General features: G+C 41.2%; 2 protein-coding genes across 2 annotated transcripts in view; both read left to right on the forward strand.

The window, feature by feature from the left end:
- The window catches only part of LOC132526260 (tripartite motif-containing protein 77-like), a 48552-nt gene that overhangs the window by 12270 nt on the left and 16618 nt on the right, over positions 1-19664 (forward strand). The gene's annotated exons all lie outside the window — the stretch shown is intronic.
- Positions 8128-10484, forward strand: LOC132526259 (lysine-specific demethylase 4D-like). The gene is given in 1 exon segment (XM_060160287.1): positions 8128-10484. A coding segment is annotated over 1 exon segment (1971 nt). The 5' UTR covers positions 8128-8453; the 3' UTR covers positions 10425-10484.

The following is a 19664-nucleotide window of genomic DNA, read 5'->3' on the forward strand; positions in this document are numbered from 1 at the left end:
TTTCACAGTAAAAGCAACCATCTGAGACCCATAGAGAAGACATTTGTCTGGAGCACTGAAGGATCACCGGAATTGTAATCGGCAAATTCTGAGAAGTTTTGATTTGCACAAAGAGTTACACTTACAAAATCACAGTGTTTCCTTTCGATGCTCAATATCTGAAGACTAATGTGTATCTAGATTATTTTATATAGATGGTAGCCCAGCCTCATTCCTCCTAGGATCCTTAGAAATGTAAAAAGAAAATAATTTAGTTTATAAAACAAATACAGGGAACTTCTCTGTCTGTCCAGTGGTTAGGACTCTCTGCTTTCACTGCAGGGGGACAGGTTTGATCCCTGGTCAGGGAACTAAGATCCCCCATGCCACGTGGCAAAACCAACAAAAACAAAAACAAATATGCAACTCTAGCGTTGTTTTCGTTGTCTATTAATAATTCAATAAGAAATGAGGGCCTGTGTGATATTCATAATCAGCATTTTATGGTTTATTACAGGAAAGGCCCTTAGCATGGTATTTAAATTTTTGACATTAATTTTCCTTCTAAATTGTTTCACTATTCACTTTTCATTTCTTTAGAGGACGTTTTCACATAGAATGAAAATTTTTATTATATATTTATATAGTTTTAAATTAAATCATTGTAGAAGAATTTTTAAAATTAAAAATTAGGGTGAGATGGGCAGATTATCACATGATACAGGTGACCGCTACTTGTAGATCCTCAGGGTCTAGCTTGAGTGGTGACAGCTATAAGTAGGAGAGGAAGGCAAGCTGGATCCTTGGCTTCTTATATAAGGAAGGAGAGCACAGGAAGCCTCCCTGGGGTATACAGATGTCCCTGGGGCCTCACAGTAGACTGTCACGGGATCCCCTGACATCACCGATTATATGACTAGGGAGAGGGAGATGTAATATCCAACGGTAACTGGGATACTGTATTCCTATCCTTAGAAAAAATGATTTCTAAAGGAGGAAGTTAATTTCAGGAGAAAGATGACCAATTTGTACTAAACAAGTTGGTTTGCAGGGGCTCAGTGGCGAGTCATGAAGGAAAAGCAAATCAGAAGCACAGGAGAAAGTCAGTGCTATTAGAGAAAGCTACGGCACTAAATTATATCTTTAAAGAGAGAGAGAGTGTGATACTAAAGAATGCCGTGAACATAAAAAGGAAATTTAAGGGGAAAAATAAAAAGAGTTAAAAGAGAGATGAGAATTCAGCTTTGAAATAAGACTGCATTTGTGTAGTAGAAAAAGAAGTGGAACCAAGGAGAAAGAAAAGAACCGGAGAAGACTGTCAGTACCCTGGAGATCAGAGACATTTTAGGAGGAAGGAGGTGCGCCATGAATCAATGATGTAGAGAGATAAAGTGTAACCCATGGAGCAGCACTTGGGAGACGATGTGATGATTTACAGAGATGAATTTCAGTGGAGAAGTGGGATCAGAATCATAGGCGGAGAGAGATGGGGAAATGTTTTTGTAAACGTAGATTATTTTTGTTTATGTTTTGACATATTGGGTATTGAAAGGAAGGTAAGAGAAAGGATGCAGCTTAAATCAGGAAACAGACTGATGACTGATGATTTAACTCTTTACAGAGGTGATAGTGATCATTTAATTGAGCATAGTTTTGGAATGCATGGGAGGTGTCAATTTAAGGAGTTTAAATGGCAAGATTAGCTCTGGAGAGGGGGAGTATCTTCTCTTCTCCTGAGATAGGAGAGTAGGAAGAAAGATGGGGTGTAACCAAGAGGAGAGAGATTGCAGTGTGTGCCAAATGATTTTCGTTACTTATTTTTTTAATAAACATTTTTGGAGTGTGCACTATATGAAGTACCAAGATCCCTTGGAAAATATGATGATGAAAAAGGCCTAGACAATGCTCTCAAAGTAGTTTTATATGGAAGATAAGTCAAGTACAAAAATAACTCTAGGGATTGAGAATACAAGGTATTAACTTAAATATAAATTTTTCTACACCTCAGTTTCTTCCTCCATAAAATGGGAATAATGATAGTACCACCTATGTTTCCAGCATCCCATTCTCTTTCTAGCTTACATTTCCTAGTGTTCTAATAGAAGTATTTGACCAAATGGAGACATTGCCCTCATGTTCTCATTTCCTTTTTTACCCAGGATAAATTTACTGGCCCATCATTTTAATCACTCTCTTATCCCTCCATCCAATCCATCAAGACACTTGTTCCTCTCTCCTTGAGATACACATGGCGGAAAACCCTAACCCTGATGAAACCTTACTATTTGCTTTCTTCCCACCTTTTGAGTCCCCTTATGAATGGAAGAAAATTCCACAAAGTCATAAAAGACAACTTCAGGAAACACATCAGGGCCAAGGCACACATAGGCTCTGCATTTCTTCAGCATCTACATGGAGAGGCATCCCATGTTGAGGAGGGCTTTGTTGTAGTGGAGGCCCCTTCCCCATTGCTCTTCCTTCATATAGGGCTTTGAAGACAGCCACTTTATTAGGAAAGGGACCTTCAGACTGCTTGGGGAAGTAAGCTGCCTAGATATCATGCCAGCCATTTACAGGAGCTGTCTGGGAAAGCCAGCAGCCCTGTACATTAGGAGGCACCTGGGGACCTTGGGCCCTTTTGGATGCTATAGCCCTCCAGTCATGGAAGGAGTCTATGGTAGCCTACTGTTCAGGCATCTTAGGATGAACATCCTAAGATGTCATCAGTTTTGAACAATGCTTCTCCTTCATAACAATCTATCCCCAAGACCCTTGAGTGCTCATCAGGTGTTTCTGGAATAGGAAGAGAGAGATTATTTGACTTCCACCCAATCTTTAGAAGCTAAGTTAAGTGCATTTGTGACACTCCCTCAGGAATAGGCTAGATTGTCAACCACTTCCCCTACCCACCATTTATTACCAATACATTCTGTAGAGACCTTGAGATTGTTTCTTCTATCGTTGACATTAAAGTAAGAAAAGGAGAAGAACGTATTCTTTTGATCCTCCATTACCTACCTGCTGCATATTCCATGGTGCACGAGGCTCCAGGGCAGAGGTATAAAGAGCTACTACTGCTCACTCAAGGGGCCCCTGCCATCAGTATTCTGGTCTGCAGGAAACATTCGTTTTATGCACTCTTATTTTTTTTTAATCATTATTGGAGTATAATTGCTTTACAATGGTGTGCTAGTTTCTGCTTTATAACAAAGTGAATCAGTTATACATATGCATATGTTCCCATATCTCTTCCCTCTTGCATTTGATGCACTCTTACAAAAGCTACCGGCAGGGGTCACAGAGAGCAAGCCCTTCCTTGCTATTATTTTGTCCCTGATCCCAGACCCAAAGGATAAAGGTGTTATGTTTAAGCCAAATAGTGGTGACCTCTTTGGGGAGAGAGGTGGTAGAGGATTGGGCCCCAGCTTCCTCTTGTGTTGAATGGACCCCAGATAACATATAGGGACCTCTGGCACCTCTTGCAGACCATAGGAGATGTGGGGAGTTTCTATTACTTGGAACAATGGCAGGCCAGCTGATCTTCCTTAGTCTTATTGGGGAGACTACAGGGTGAGGAAGGTTCAATGCCTTTGTTCTCTAAAGGCAGTTGAGCTCTTCGTCACAGATTTCTTTAGCATGGTTTTCTTCTCCTCTCCCTGGTTCTTGTGCTGTCCAGATACTACTGGTGTTTAATGCCCTGAGCACTGTGCTAGCTCCGCCCATTCTGGCAGCTTTCCCAGGGAAATCCCTCTGTACCTAAAAGGACCCTGACATTTGTATAACCTTTAGATGCCATATATTTTCTTGTAAGAAATCTTAAAGGAAAAATTTCAGGCAAAACACCTGTGTTTTGTGGGCTGATAACTTTAAAAATGAGGCCTTTTACTAGACATTTGGAAGAGCTGATTCCATTCAACTGTGATGGCATCAGGAATGATGCAGTTAGAGTGGGGCTGATTTGAGTAGAATCTGGGAGAGATACATGGGTACTGACCATCAGTTCAAGTTTCACTTGAAACTGTTTTCTTGAGAGAGTACCTGTTTTCTTGGAAAGAAAATTGTCTCTACTTTTATCCAAGGCAAGAGGATCAGAGGAGCCTTCACTAAAAAGGTGATGTTTGGGTTGAGGCTTGAGAGTTGCCATGGTGCTAAGACCATCAGACAAGAGTATACCGGCCTTTTTTGAGACACAGCCAGGAATGTGTTTGGAAGGAGAGAACAAGGAGCAGGGTAGAAAGGGGAGAGGTCAAGAGGTGATGGTGGGCCAGATCACTTAGGGACTTTTAGGACATTCGAAGGATTCTAAGTGGGGTGGAATAGGTGTGCCTGACGTTTGAGGACAGGGAAAGGTGAAAAAAATATTTGAATGGTGGAAATTAGGGAGCTTAAAAGGATTAAGAAACAGTATTAAGGGAGCACTTGAAATGGGGTTAATGAAATAGTTTGCTTTTTTCTTTTTTTCTTTGTTTATTTGTACACATATATTTTCTGTCCTAAAATTATAACTATTACATATGCTCCATACAGTTCAAGTTGATCTTGGAGTATGTTCAATATGTTTCTTTTTTTTCACACACACACACTGTATTTTATTTTTCTAAGGGATAAATAAACTGACACCAAGCATTGTAAATGGATAACCACAACGAGAGCAACAAGGATTGCAATTACCAAACACGAAACACACTCATACTATGTCATAATAGTGACATTCAGTCCAGTAATCCTCCACAGTAACAGCTCCTTTCCTTGCAGTGAAAATTGATTTGTATATTTTCTGCCTCTGAGTCCTTGTGGGATTTTTTTTTATTATTCAAACAGAAAGTCAAAAAAATTATAACCATCCGCCTCAGTTCACTCAGTGCCATGTAATTAAATTTTTTCAAGTCTTGATCTTTTGTTAGCACTTTTATGAATTCATCAGTTTTCCATTAGTGTTTTGACAATGCTTATTCATTCAATTCAGCAGTATAGTCAGTTACCAGAAACCTGTACTTGTCAGAGTCTTTTCCATGAATTCCTTGAAGATGAAAACCTCTTATAGGAACATTTTTGCAAAAGCATCAGAGTACACCCAGAACTGTCTGTAAATGACAAAAGACTTAAAAATGACCACGGTTAAAGATTTGATGAAAGTTCATAATAATGCAACTGACAAGGAAATTTAGTTATTTCTGAGATATATGTTTTAAAGTAATAACTAGAATTATGACTTATAACATTATACCAGAACATATAAGATTTTTAGAAATTTCATATAATGCCTGAAACATTTATATTAACATTTCCATACAAATAACCCAAAGAATGTGTAGTATTAGTTGTTTTTTGTTTGTTTATACTGCAGGTTCTTATTAGTCATCAGTTTTATACACATCAGTGTATACATGTCAATCCCAATCGCCCAATTCAGCACAGCACCATCCCCACCCCACCACGGTTTTCCCCCCTTGGTGTCCATAGGTTTGTTCTCTATATCTGTGTCTCACCTTCTGCCCTGCATCCATTTCATCTGTACCATTTTTCTAGCTTCACCAGACATGCATTAATATACGGTATTTGTTTTTCTCTTTCTGACTTACATCACTCTGTATGACAGTCTCTATATCCATCCACATCTCAACAAATGACTCAATTTCATTGTTGTTTATGGCTGAGTAATATTCCATTGTATATATGTACCACAAATTGTTTATCCATTCGTCTGTAGATGGGCATTTAGGTTGCTTCCATGATCTGGCTATTGTAAGTAGCGCTGCAATGAATATTGGGTTGCATGTGTCTTTTTGAATTATGGTTTTCTCTGGGTGTATACCCAGTAGTGGGATTGCTGGATCATATGGTAATTCTATTTTTAGTTTTTTAAGGAACCTCCATACTGTTCTCCATAGTGGCTCTATCAACTTACATTCCCACCAACAGTGCAAGAGGGTTCCCTTTTCTCCGCACCCTCTCTAGCATTTGTTGTATGTAGATTTTCTGATGATGCCCATTCTAACTGGTGTGAGGTGATACCTCATTGTAGTTTTGATTTGCATTTCTCTAATAATTAGTGATGTTGAGCAGCTTTTCATGTTGATGCATCTCTTTTTCCTAACTTTAATGAGAATGTTACTTTTGTTTCACTGTTAAGAGTGATCCTTGCTTTTTTTTTTTTTTTTTTTTTGCGGTAAGTGGGCCTCTCACTGTTGTGGCCTCTCCCGTTGTAGAGCACAGGCTCCGGACGCACAGGCTCAGCGGCCATGGCTCACGGGCCCAGCCGCTCCATGGCTCACGGGCCTAGCTGCTCCATGGCATGTGGGATCTTCCCGGACCGGGGCACGAACCCGTGTCCCCTGCATCTGCAGGCGGACTGTCAACCACTGCGCCACCAGGGAAGCCCTCCTTGCTATTTTTTATCTTGAAATTCTTTATCTTACAAAACAAGTTTTCTCTTGATGCTTTGCAAGTAAGAATGTAAAATCATGAATGGATTTTTCATTTCATCAGATGCTTTTTTGGTACCTATAAGAGGATGGTAGTTTTCATTTACTTTGTTAATATTCTGAATTATATCATTAAATTTTCCAATGTTGAATCATCCTTCCTTTCTATTTGGTCATGATGTATTATTCTTTTATTATATTGCTGTATTTCGTTGGATAACATTCCAGTTTATGTTTTCATCTATGCTTATAAACAAAGATGGCCTGTAGCTTTATTTTTTTATTGTCCTTTTTTCGTTTTGCTATCAGAGATCAGAATAGCCTCATCTGAGTAGCTTTCCAACTTTTTCTATGCTCTGAGACAGTTTGCACAATAAGAGTTAACTGTTTCTTGCAACTTTTCTAGATTCACATATAAAATGATGTGTCCCCTGGACTTTCAGGGGTCATACTTTGAACCAGCTTCTTATACTGGGGTATTATTCAAGCTTTGTGGTGTTTCTTGGATCCATTTTGGATATGTTTCCTCTCCAGAAAATTATTCTTTTCTCTTATCTTTTGAAAATCTTGCTGTCACGTTTCTCCTAAGATTCTCTTTTGAGATTTTAAAAGTTCTTTTGTGCACTATTTCATTCCTAGTGGTTTATTTTTCCCTTCTTTCTTAGGCTCAGTTATGCCCATGTTTTATTGCTATCATTAATTTCTTCCAAGAATACTTTTGGTCATCAGTGTTTGGTGTTGTATGTGTTTTCTTTCATTAACTTTGTCTTTATTCTTTGTTATTTTTTACTCCTACCCCTTCTTTCTCTTCTTTATTTTGTAGCTTCTTCAATTGAATGTTTAGTTCATATATTTTCAATCACCCTTCCTTTTCCTTTTGGTACGATGAAAGATATTTGTCTCCTTTAATGCTTTTAACCCTAAACTATATTTTTAAATTTATTTAAATAATTAAAAATATTATTTCACAGAAATTTGTAAAAATAATCATAACTTGATGATTTTTGACAGTGAGCCATTCTGATGGCTGTGTAACCAGCACCTGGCTTCAGGATAGAATATTCACATTTTTCTAGAGACTTCCTCACTCCCCCACTCACAACCTCTCTCTTTCACAAAGGTAACCACTGCTCTGACTTCTAACATAGATTACGTTGCCTCCTTTTTCTCTTTATATAAATGGAAGCAAAGAATAGGTATACTTTTGAGTCTGGATAATTTTGCTCAGTATTCTGTTTATAGAATTATTCTTATATTTTCATGTAGTTCTTGTTTATCTTCATTGCTGTATTGTATTCCATTGTATGAATATACTACAATGTACTTAACCATTCTAATGTTGACTGGCATTTGAGTTGTTTCCAGTGTTTGGCTACTGAAATAATGTTGTTCTGAACATTCTTGGACTTGACTTTCATTGCACAGACATATACATATCCTAGGCATGAATCATAGCACATGGGTAATTTCAATTTTAGTGGATACTGTCCAAATAGTTTTTCGAAGTGAATGTAATGATTTCCATTCTCCTTACTAGAGTACAAGAATTTCCACTGTTCACAACAACATCATTTCTTGTCCTGTCAATCTTATGAAATTTTAGCCTTTCTTTGAATATGCAATTATATTCCATGGTGGTGTGTTATTTGTAGTTCCCTAGTAACTCTTTCCAAACATTAGTTTGCAACCTGTCTCTATTGTATTTTTTCTTAGCTTTTGTTTCCAACACTGCCCTGAAGACACTACATTTGAGATATCCACCCAGGGCTGGGTGGTGATTCACTAGAGCTCAAGAGACCAGAGCCAAGTGTCAACCAAGGACATCACAGACTTGCAGGCTCAGCCAGCATCAGTCCTGAGCAAGGCTTCTGCCCAGCGTGGAGTCCCCTGCAGAATCAGCAAGCCTAAGAAATATTATCAACTCATTGCATTAAAGTCTACTGGGGGTTCCTGCTGATATACTCCAACCCATTTTTGAAAAAGTAGTGTTTTCCAGCATCCTCACCTATCCAGAACATAAGTAAAAGCTTGGGAGTTTCTTGCTTATTAATGAAAGCTATGAAGTCTAAGTCCAACTGGGCCCAGAACCCAAGTTGTAGCATAATGGTATTTCGTCCAACCAAAGAAGAGTTTAATGATTTCAATAAATACATTGCTTATATGGAATCCCAAGGTGCACACCGAGCAGGCCTGGCTAAGATCATTCCACCCCAGGACTGGAAAGCCAGAGAGACCTATGATGACATCGATGACATCTTAATAGCCGCTCCCCTCCAGCCGGTGATTTCTGGGCAGGCAGGTGTGTTTACTCAGCACCACAAAAAGAAGAAAGCCATGACCGTGAGCGAGTATCGCTGCTTAACAAACAGTGAAACACACCAGACTCCATTCTACTCTGATTTTGAGGATCTGGAGCGAAAATATTGGAAAACGCGACCCTATGGTTCACCAGTATACGGTGCGGACGTCAGTGGCTCCTTATTCGATGAAAACACGAAGCAGTGGAACCTTGGACACCTGGGAACCATTCAGGACCTGCTGGAACAGGAGTGCGGAGTGGTCATCGAAGGCATCAACACCCCCTGCCTTTACTTCGGGATGTGGAAGACCGCCTTCGCCTGGCACACGGAGGACATGGACCTTTACAGCATCAACTACCTGCACTTAGGGGAGCCCAAGACTTGGTACGTGGTGCCCCCGGAGCACGGCCGGCTCCTGGAACGCCTGGCCAGGGAGCTTTTCCCGGGCAGCTCGCGGGGCTGTGAGGCCTTCCTGCGGCACAAGGTGGCTCTCATCTCGCCCACGGTCCTCAAGGACAACGGCATCCCCTTCGGTCGGGTCACTCAGGAGGCTGGAGAGTTCATGGTGACGTTTGCCTATGGCTACCACTCCGGCTTCAACCACGGTTTCAACTGCGCGGAAGCCATCAATTTCGCCTCCCCGCGTTGGATCGATTATGGCAAAGTGGCATCGCAGTGCAGCTGCGGGGAGGCCCGGGTCGCCTTCTCCATGGACGCCTTCGTGCGCATCCTGCAACCGGAGCGCTACGAGCTGTGGAAACGCGGGCAGGACCGGACCGTGGTGGACCACACGCAGCCCACGGTGCCCAGCAGCCAGTTCCTGAACCCCTGGAGGGAGGTCCGCGCGCCTGGGGGACCCACGCTCCGCCGGAGGCACTGTCCGTCCCGCAGCGCCTCGCACCGCCGTCCGCCCGTGGCCGCCTGCCATGGGACCCGCTGTAGAGCCCCTGTGGATCCTGCGTCCCCGCCCCCCTAGCCGGCCCGGGGTTCTTGCTCTGCTGCCCAGTTCGGGGCTGCGGCTGCCTACAGCTCCGCGGAACCCGGTCTGACTCCGCCGCTGACCGCAGGTCCATCTGCTGCGGATCTCCCCCTACCTGGACGATACAGTCCTCGTCGTCGTCCTCAGGAAGAGGGGACTCAGGATCCGACTGTCCGGGCCCGGACTAAGAGGCGCTTGTCCTTAGACACAACACACCCATCTCTGGACTTAGAAGCTCAGCTCCCGTTTGCCGGCGATCCCTTGATGGACAACCCTGCATTGCTGAGCCCATGGCTGCAGCATCCTTCTAAGCCTTCCGGGTGCTGTTGCGCCCCTGATCTTCAACCCTTGGGTCCTCCATTGGATCCCGAAAATGCGATGCACCCTGGCCCATGCCTGCCATCTCTGGAGGGTATTACATCCAGTGTCCTTGACAGCCTCCCTTTGATTCCTCCCAACGTTCCTGGGACTGTGAGAGTGTTTCCCAGGGACGATGCTGGGAACTGCAGGGCCCCCGTGAACTTATGTGAGGGTTTAAGTTTGGACCAATCTTATGCCTCTAGGAGTCTTGTCCCAGCTGCAGAGACCAGTCTCCCGCACACCCTTGACTGTGATCCCCTGGGGCTAAAGCTAGAGGCACCTGCATCTCTTGAGTCCTGCGAGGAATTCCTCACCAATGCATGGTATTCAATCTGTGAGCCCATGACTACTGAAGACTTTGCTAAATGTGACTTTATCTGACCCTCCACCCCAGAAACCACAGAAGCTCTTTTTTAAAAAAAATAAATGTATTTATTTTTGGTTGCATTGGGTCTTTGTTGCTGCGTGTGGGCATTCTATAGCTGTGGCAAGCAGGGGGCTACTCTTCATCGTGGTGCGTGGGCTTATTGCAGTGGCTTCTCTTGTTGCAGAGCATGAGCTCTAGGCACACAGGCTTCGGTAGTTTGGCACGTGGGCTTAGTAGTTGTGGCTCGTGGGCTCTAGAGCGCAGATTCAGTAGGTGTAGTGCATGGGCTTAGTTGCTCTGCGGTATGTGGGATCTTCCCGGGCCAGGGCTCGAACCCGTGTCCCCTGCATTGGCAGGTGGATTCTTAACCACTGCACCACCAGGGAAGTCTCTAAAAGAATCATCTTTAATGGATATGGGTTCAGTCAGAGATTCTAAAACTGCGGTCCAGCACCAACAGCAGCATCTCATAATTTGTTAGATGTGCAAACTCTGTGGCTCCACCTCAAATCTACTGAATCAAGAGTCTTTGTGGTTGGGCTTCCCTCAGCCTGCGCGTCCGGAGCCTGTGCTCCGGAACGGGAGAGACCACAAGAGTGAGAGGCCCGCGTACCGAAAAAAAAAAAAAAAAGAATCTTTGTGGTTGAAGCCTAGCAAGCTGTGGTTTGACAAGCCCTGCAGGTGATTCTGATGCACCTACTAGGCTAAGTCAGTCTTGATAATTAACATCAAATCTGACTAGGATCCCTTCTTATAAAGGAAACAAAGCACAGCTGGGAAGGGCAGCTTCTTTTGCCCTCGCTCGTCTCCTCCCCTTCCTGAATGTGGACAGTGGACAGGGATACAGAGAATCAGTTCCTGGTGTTGGGGACAGACAAAATCAGGCAACAGGGGTTCCTTGAGACGAAGCATCAACTAGAAGGTGAGAAAAGTGAGTTGTATAAAACAAAATTACCTTGCTTCTGGTTACTGTTAGTTTGTCTTTCCCTGTAGTTTGAATTAAGCCTTTAATCAAAGTTCCAACCTCATCTCTGCCCCTTGCTTGAATAAAAATTAGACCAGGACCATATTATGTGGAACAAACCCACCTGTGGTCACCTTGATGGTAATGGGGGTTATCCAGAAAACCTTCAAAGAAGTGGAATTGGAGTGAGAACTGGCCTCTGCACCTGGAGACTCCCCTCCCCTCTTTGGCAGGTTCTGAGTTTGCTCCTATTAATGAAAGAGGCTTCATTATAGTTCATACAAATGTCTGTGGGTACCATAGGGTTAACCAACTACATCTCCTCTTCTAATACAATCTTGCACTCATATTTTTGCTACTTGCAAAAAAATCTGTAAAGTACAAAATAACAAAAATAAACTGTTTTAACCCAGAATACATAAATAGCCTTTATTAATGATTTTGTTAATATTTTTGTATACTTCTTTTTAAATTTTGTGTTCCATTGGAGAAAATTTTATTAAGAAAATTAGCCAACAAAATTTACTGGGATTGACTGGTAAGATTGCTTTTATATATATTGAAAGAAGGATTGAGGGGAAGAGAAAGAAAAGATCCACATGGTGTGAAATCAGTTGCAGTGTTGATATCCTTCTTGGGAAAAATTCAGAAGCAAATCTTCTAGGGATGAGATGATGTTTTCAAATGTATTTCACATATCACAGCAATTTCTGTATATTTTTGAAAACCTCTGAGTGTGTGTGAGCTTACAGGCACACATGCAAATGAGAAGGGGAGAGAAGAAAGTCAGATATTCCCACCCTTCTGAAAGACTTTAATCTTTGAGGGGATCTTGTCTCTGGAGAAAAATAGCAAGAAAAAGAGGCCATGTTTTTCAAGGATAAATGAAATTCAGAAATTTTTTTTCTCTTTTATCTGCTTTTTCTTTTTTTTTTTTTTAATTGTGAGAAGCTGGTTTCAGGTAAGTGATAGGCTAAGCAGGGGTGATTATTGATGAAAGATTTCATATAATGGCTTTGAAAGGAATAGTACAGATTTTTTTTTTTACTGTTATCGTTCACTGAATTGGTTTGTATAAAGGAGGAAATTCATCCAATTTGTTCTTCCCTGTTTCTGTGAGTTTATTACTTATTTCAAGGAACAGAGGGGAGAAGAGCCCCACTTAGAACCTTTGACACCAGGAGGCTTCTTAAATGTCTGTTTTCATGTAAACCCAGGATGGGGCTTGTGGGCATTCCCACCTAGGAATATTGTACTCATGCTGCAGTGGCCAAATCTCCAAAAGAATGAGGAATGGGGAGAAGCTATGAGAAGCTCTGCTCTGTGTAATAGTAGGGTGCTTGTTCTCAGTGCTAGAACGGGGGCTATGATGCAGAACTCCCTAATCTAAGGGAGCTGTATTCAGAGACAATTGGCAGGCTATGGCATGATCAAGCAAAAGGAAACCTGAGTCCTGGTTGTGGGCTGATTGGGTCTCCGGGGGAAAAGAGGATCCCAGGACTCATGAACTCACTTCTTCATGCTTTACTATGCCTAGAGTCCTCACACAGCTTCAGTATGTCTCCCATCTCTTTGTGGCTCCACTAGGAGCCTAAAGGGATCCTGATGTCATCTACCTCTAAGGGCAGCTGAGACCCTCTGGCTCTGAGAAACTCTTATTAAAAGCCACACCAAGGTTCAAGAGCGTGGTGGAGCAGTCTAGGGATTCATTTTAGGAGGTGTGGGAGCATGAAAAAGCGTTTTACTGCTACCCTACAAATTGAGAACTAAATGAAAGAAGGTCCAACTAACTAAAGCCCACCTCCTTGATTGTGAGTTCCTTAGCTGAGACCTTTGGCCATTTCCTACTGTGTCTTTTAAGCCAGGTTGAAGAGCTCCAAGTAGAGATACTTGAGATCTGTTACTATCGTGGGTCATGATATGGAGAGTGGGGGTGGGACTTAGAATGCTGAGTGTGAAAAACAGATGAAATCTCCACTCTGGGTTATATACAGATATGTCTGTTTTCCTACATCATTCTTCTACAACAAATTTCAAAGCTTTGAAAATCTTTTAAATGCTTTCCCTGTTTCATCAACTACTGTCTCACATTTGGGTTTTCTCTCTCTCTCTCTTGCTCGATTTTTATTACCTTTGCTTCAATTCCTGTATTTTTGCTTTTCTCGTGAGTGAGCTCCCTCTCTCTCTTGTTGTCATTTTGTTCATGTACTCAATAATAGTAGTAATTAAAACTTCTGCAAGGCACTGATCCAATTACCCCCCCTTTGAGATAGGTACCTAGTTTGTTTTGCAAATGGGAGCATGGCCGCATCTCATCTCAAGTTGACCAGGGCTAGTGAACAATGGGTCTGAGAATCAAACTCAGCAGTTTAGCTTCAGGGCCTGTGCTCTTAACCACAGGCCACAGTGCTCTCCACTGTCTTTTTCACTTTGGGTGTTCAGAAACAGCAGAAGCTTCATGCCAACTCCTTGAAATGGGATTTTCTACCACCGAGAATAATTTTGAAATGTGCAGGAAGTTTTGCCTGTTGCCTCCCATATCCGTATCTCATATTGTCTACAACCCTGCTGAAATTCCCCAAGGATTATCTCTCTTTTGGATTTATTGGCACATCTATTAAAGTAAGGACAGTTTACTTTGGTCCAGGCACTGTTTGAACCTCTTTTTCTCTATATCTGCCCTCAGGGTCACAGTAACCCTTTTATGCTAATTTCTCTACAAATGCATCTCTTTTGCACTGCTTTCTCTAAGTTCCTCTCTACTCCTCATGTCTCTATTGTTCTAGTCTCATCTCTGATCCTTTACCTGGACTTTACTTTCCTCTTCCTCTCTTCCTATTACATAATCCCAAATACCCCTTGTCCTGTTAGGCATGACCTCCTCACATGTTTGTGGAATCAGTCAGGACAGGAGAACCTTCACCCCAGCTTCTGGAAATGAGGCCACATCACAGGAACGTGACTGAACATTCTGGAAAACTTCTTTTGCCACTTCCTCCCTTTGATCCTACATCTTTATTGCTGGGTCTCAGGTAAGAACAAGCAGCAGCCATTTCTCACTCTGGGATATTTAGATGATCAACACATCTTTTGTTATGAAAGTGAAGAGCAAGGGCAGAGCCCTGGAATGTGGGTAGAGACATTCCAGACTTTTGTACTGAGATCCGGGCCAGACAGAGGACTGAAGGAGAAGGAGAAAGATGTCAGAGTGATTTTGTCAGACATCATGGTTCAGTAGGGCCAGAGGAGAGGTGCATATAAGAAGACAGTCAAAAGCCTGTGGCAAGGACAGGGCCTGTTCCTTTACAGCAGAATGGTAATATAGACACTAGATTTTTGCAAAGAGATGCCATGTCTCAGAGCCAGCATCAGAAACTTCCACAATCCAGAAGAGTGGGAGGCCACAAGAACTAGGCTGACTGTCCCTTCAGAGTATGGGAGGCACGGGGACTGTGAGAATAGAACAATTTCTGTCTGAGAGTGGGGGCAAGTTTCAGTCTCTTTGGGCCACACTTACTGGTAAAGTCCAGTGGATGACTCAGGTATGGGTTTTTAACATCTGTCTATTAAAGGCAGGATATGCCACCCTCTACTCAGAAATACTCCCATGGACAGAAGTCCACAAGGCCCATATTAATAAGACTTTCAGTGAAATATGGAGACATCAGAAGGGGTTTCCTGCAGAGGAGAGGTACTGACCTTCTTCACCACTCAGTCCTAGAATCACCAAGTCTTTTCCTGGTGCTCTATGAGGAGATGAACATCTCTCCCACTCAGTATTGTGCATATCTGTGTCAACACTCTTTTACTATGTTGTATTCAGAGTAATTGTCCAGTTGTCCTTGAAGGGCCCCACAACAGAAGAAATATTTACTGTGCCAATTTTCCAGAGAACTAGAGATGCATTTAATAGAAATGTGGAGCTTGAAGTGTGGCGCTATCTCATTGAATCCACTATATCCAGGGCCCTCACTCTCTGGATGCAGATCCCTGAGATCAGCTTCTTAGGAAGAGCGGATATAGCGGGTTTTATTCCTCCCCTCCTTACCCCCAAATAGACTCAACAATATATCCCATCCCTCATTCTCTTCCTACAATGTAACTTCAATACTGCTCCCCGTCGAAAGTGTTCCGTCCCTTTGAACACGGGTAGGGTTGTGGCAATAACAGATAAGACACTCTGTGTTGCACAAAAGGTAGAATAACTTCCATCTGACAGTAATGGGATCCTCGCTCTAGGAAGCAAACTACTATGCTGTGAGGAAGCCCCCAAGCAACTACATGAAGAGGTTATATGAAGATATTCTGGGCAACAGCCCCAGCTGAGGTAACTCAGAGAGCGTCAACTGCCAGACTTGTGAGTGAGGTCTTCTGTGTTTCCAGTGCATGTTCAGTTACCAAGAGAATGACCACTAGGTGGGTCTACAGACCCAACAGACTCACTATGCTCTGGGATTTTCCAGAGCTGCATTTCTTACCTGATTCTCATTAGTTCCCAGTCTAACATGAGGTGAGGGTTACGCTTCAGGTCTCCAGGTATCAATTAAATCTCATACCCTGTGTGAAATCTAAATGTATGCATCTTCCCATTTTCTTAATGAACAGTCACTTGAGTTATTAGCCATAGGTCCCTTTGGATTAGGACTGGGTAATCATTACAATATATAATACTGTGTCACGGTGTCACAGGGAACTTACGCCTAGGGATGTGGTCACCTCATCAATCAAGGAGTTCGAAGTCTGAAAATTGTCTCAGTCCTGGGAACCGGAAAAAAGGATCATTACATTAATTGGAGAAAACAACCCTCTGCCTCCTGATCACACTTTCTTGATTTCTTTTGATTATATCTTAAAGCAGTATTCTTGGCTTCTCTTGTATCTGTTCTGCCCCCGGGGATCCTATTCATTTTATTAACCATCTCTGCAATTCCATGTGGGCCAAGCCATCTTGGTTCCTGCTCAATCCTTGCTGGCCATTACAAAAATGCAGTCTGCTGGCATCGGGCAGTTAAATGCCCTATCATCTGAGTGATATCAGTAGCCAAGCTCTGTAAGCACTTTTATCATCATCCCAATCCTGGAGAGGATAGCTACCACTGAACTTCTTTCTGATGCTAGATCCCTCTCACCAGCACATTTGTGATAACCTTGGTGAATAGCGTATTCTCTTTATTGACAAACACAATGCTATGGTTGACCTTCTGACCTCATAATATATCCACTCCAAGATACAAATGCCCTTTTGCCTTTTTTTTTTTTTTTTTTTTTTTTTTTTAGTGGTACGCGGGCCTCTCACTGTTGTGGCCTCTCCCGTTGCGCAGCACAGGCTCCGGACGCGCAGGCTCAGCGGCCATGGCTCACGGGCCCAGTCGCTTCGCGGCATGTGGAATCTTCCCGGACCGGGACACGAACCCGTGTCCCCTGCATCGGTAGGTGGACTCTCAACCACTGTGCCACCAGGGAAGCCTCTTTTGCCTTTTAATCCCGTCCTGTCCCATCTTACAAAGCAATTCATGCATTTCATTGTTACTAAGCATGGGCCATTGCTTTTTCCAGGCTTGTAGGAGCCTGCAAGCAACAAATGTTCTAATCTTCTAATATCCTTCCAGAGTGTTATATCCCATATCCTGAGAAGGTGCTCCCAGACCAATAAACTCTCTCTTATCCTGTTTTATGTTCTAGCCCCCTTGATCAGGCACCCTCAAAATCCAGTCCTAAGGGGACTCTCACAATTTCTTCAAGTACATGCTGGATAATTCTCCCAGCTTCTGTAGGATATAGTATCTTAATTCTCAGGCTAAATGTCTTCACGGTTAGGCTTTGCTGAGACTTAAGGAAGCCAGGAGAGGAGGTGGGGCAAATTTTGAGGGGGTTCCCTATTGACTTGTAGGGGAGAAACCTCTGCAGTGTCTCCCTTCATAGTAGTTCCAGGTTTAATAGGAAGAGTGAGACATTTCTGTGATCTTTGTGGATCCAGAGAAGTCTTGTCTTCTGTCTTGTCAGGCTTTTCAGTTCATTTGGATAAATATCTCGGAGTGAAATTGCTGAGCTGTGTGATGATTCTTCGTTTAGTTTCATAAAAACAAAACAAACAAACAAAAATCAACTGCCAAATTGTCTCCCAGAGTGACTGTACCATTGTTCACTCCCACCAGCAGTAAAGGAGAGTTCTTGTTGCTCTGCATCCTTACCAGCATTTGATGTTGTCAGTTTTTAAAAATTTTATTTTAGCCGTTCTAACAGACATATAGCAATATGTCATTGTGGTTTTAATTCCAATGCCTAATGCTTGAGCACATTTTCATATGCTCATTTGCCATCTAAATATGTTCTTTAGTGAAGTTTATATCTTTTGTCCATGTAAAAAATTGGGTTGTTTGCTTTCTAATTTTTGAGTTTTAAGTGTTCATTTTATATTCTGAATATGAGTTCCTTATCAGTTGTTTGACTGCAAATATTTTCTCAGAGTGTGGATTGGTTTACATTCTTATAATTATATCTTTCAGAGAGTGAAAGTTTTAAATTTTGATAAAGTCAAATTTATATTTCTTTCATGGGTTGTGCTTTTGGTGTTTTATCTAAGGCTGTTCTTTCTCCATTGAAGTGCCATTACACTTGTAAAAAATCAGCTGACTATATTTCTGCAGGTCTCCTCTTCACTTTCTGTTTAGTTCAAACGATCAGTATGTCTATCCTTTTCTCCATGCTGTGTTGTTGTAATACTGTGGAATTCCACTAAGTTTTAAAATCAAGTAACGTGAGTATTCTGATTTTATTTTTTAGGATTGTTTTGGCTATTCTCTTTGTTTGGTATACCATAACAAATTTTAAAAACATCTTGTGGATACCTACACAATTTTTCTAGAGTTTTGTTAGAGATTACACTGAATTGATAGATCATATATAGGAAGATTACCACCTTATCAGTATTAAATTGTTCAATGTATGAACATGATATGTTTCTCCGTTTATCTAGATCTTTCTTTTCTTTCATCAATGTTCTGTAGCTGTTGCCATGCTGATCCTGCACATATTTTGTTAAAAATGATAACTAGTTAATTCACTTTCTTAAAACTTATGTGTTCAGACATAATTGACAAAGAATAAACTCCACATACTTAAAATGTACAATTTGACAAACTTTTGATATATGTAAACACTTACAAAGCCGCCATCACAGTCAAGACAACGAACATATCGATACATTACCTGCAAAAGTTTCCTTTGCCTCTTTAATTTATCTTCTTTTTGTAGTATAAAAACACTTAACATGACATCTACCCATTTAACACATTTTTAATTATATAATACTTTATTGTTAAGTATAGTTATAATGTTGTATATCAGACCTCTAGCACTTATTGCATTTTGTTAATTCACTTTTTCAAGTTATTATAAATATGAGGTTCAAAAAAATTAAAATACAAGTTTTTCATTACTTGTATATGGGAATGAAATCAACTTTTATATATTGACCTTTTATTCTCTGACCTTGTTAAACTTACTTATTACTTCCAGGATTTTTTTAGTAGATACTTTGGAATTTTCTACACTCACAGTCATGTCATCTATGAATACATATAGTTAAAAATATACCTCTTTAAATAAACTTCATCCACCTTCAGTAATACTATATTACTTTTCATGTAATGTAAAATCCTTATAATATTTCCAATTCCTCTTTTCCATTTCTTGTGTCATCGTTGTCATGAGGTTCATAAACACATACATTGTTAAACTATTGCTTTAAACAGTAAGTTATCTTTAAAAAAAATTAAAATATAAGAGCATATGTTTTGTCTTTATTGAATTTCCAGTGTTCTTCATTTTGTAGATCAGTTTTCTTCCCAGCATCATATGCTTTTGAACTTCGCTGTGTATTTCTTACAGATTAGGCCTGACGGCACTGAATTCTCTCAAGCTGTCTTTTTTTGGAAAATTCTAATATTTATTTTACTGTTGAAGTATATTTTCACTGGATATAGAATTGTGGGTTGACAGTTGTTTTCTTTCAGCAATCTAAAGATGTCACTTCCCTGTCTTCTTGCTTGCATGGTTTCTGATAAGGTTTCTGCCATAATTTTTATCTTTGTTCTTCTGTATATAATCTTCATTTTTCTTTTTTCTATTTCGGTGGCTCCCTTCAAGAATTTCTCTTTGTTATTGGTTTTTATTCAGTTTGAATATGACTTGCCTGAGTGTGTTTTTTGTTTGCTTATTCATTTTGTATTTTTCTGTTTCATATTCTCTGAAAATCATGGATCTTTTTTTTTTAATTTACCTTATTTTA

Source organism: Lagenorhynchus albirostris, chromosome 9 (assembly GCF_949774975.1).
Source record: "Lagenorhynchus albirostris chromosome 9, mLagAlb1.1, whole genome shotgun sequence".
NCBI classification, from domain to species: Eukaryota; Metazoa; Chordata; class Mammalia; order Artiodactyla; family Delphinidae; genus Lagenorhynchus; species Lagenorhynchus albirostris.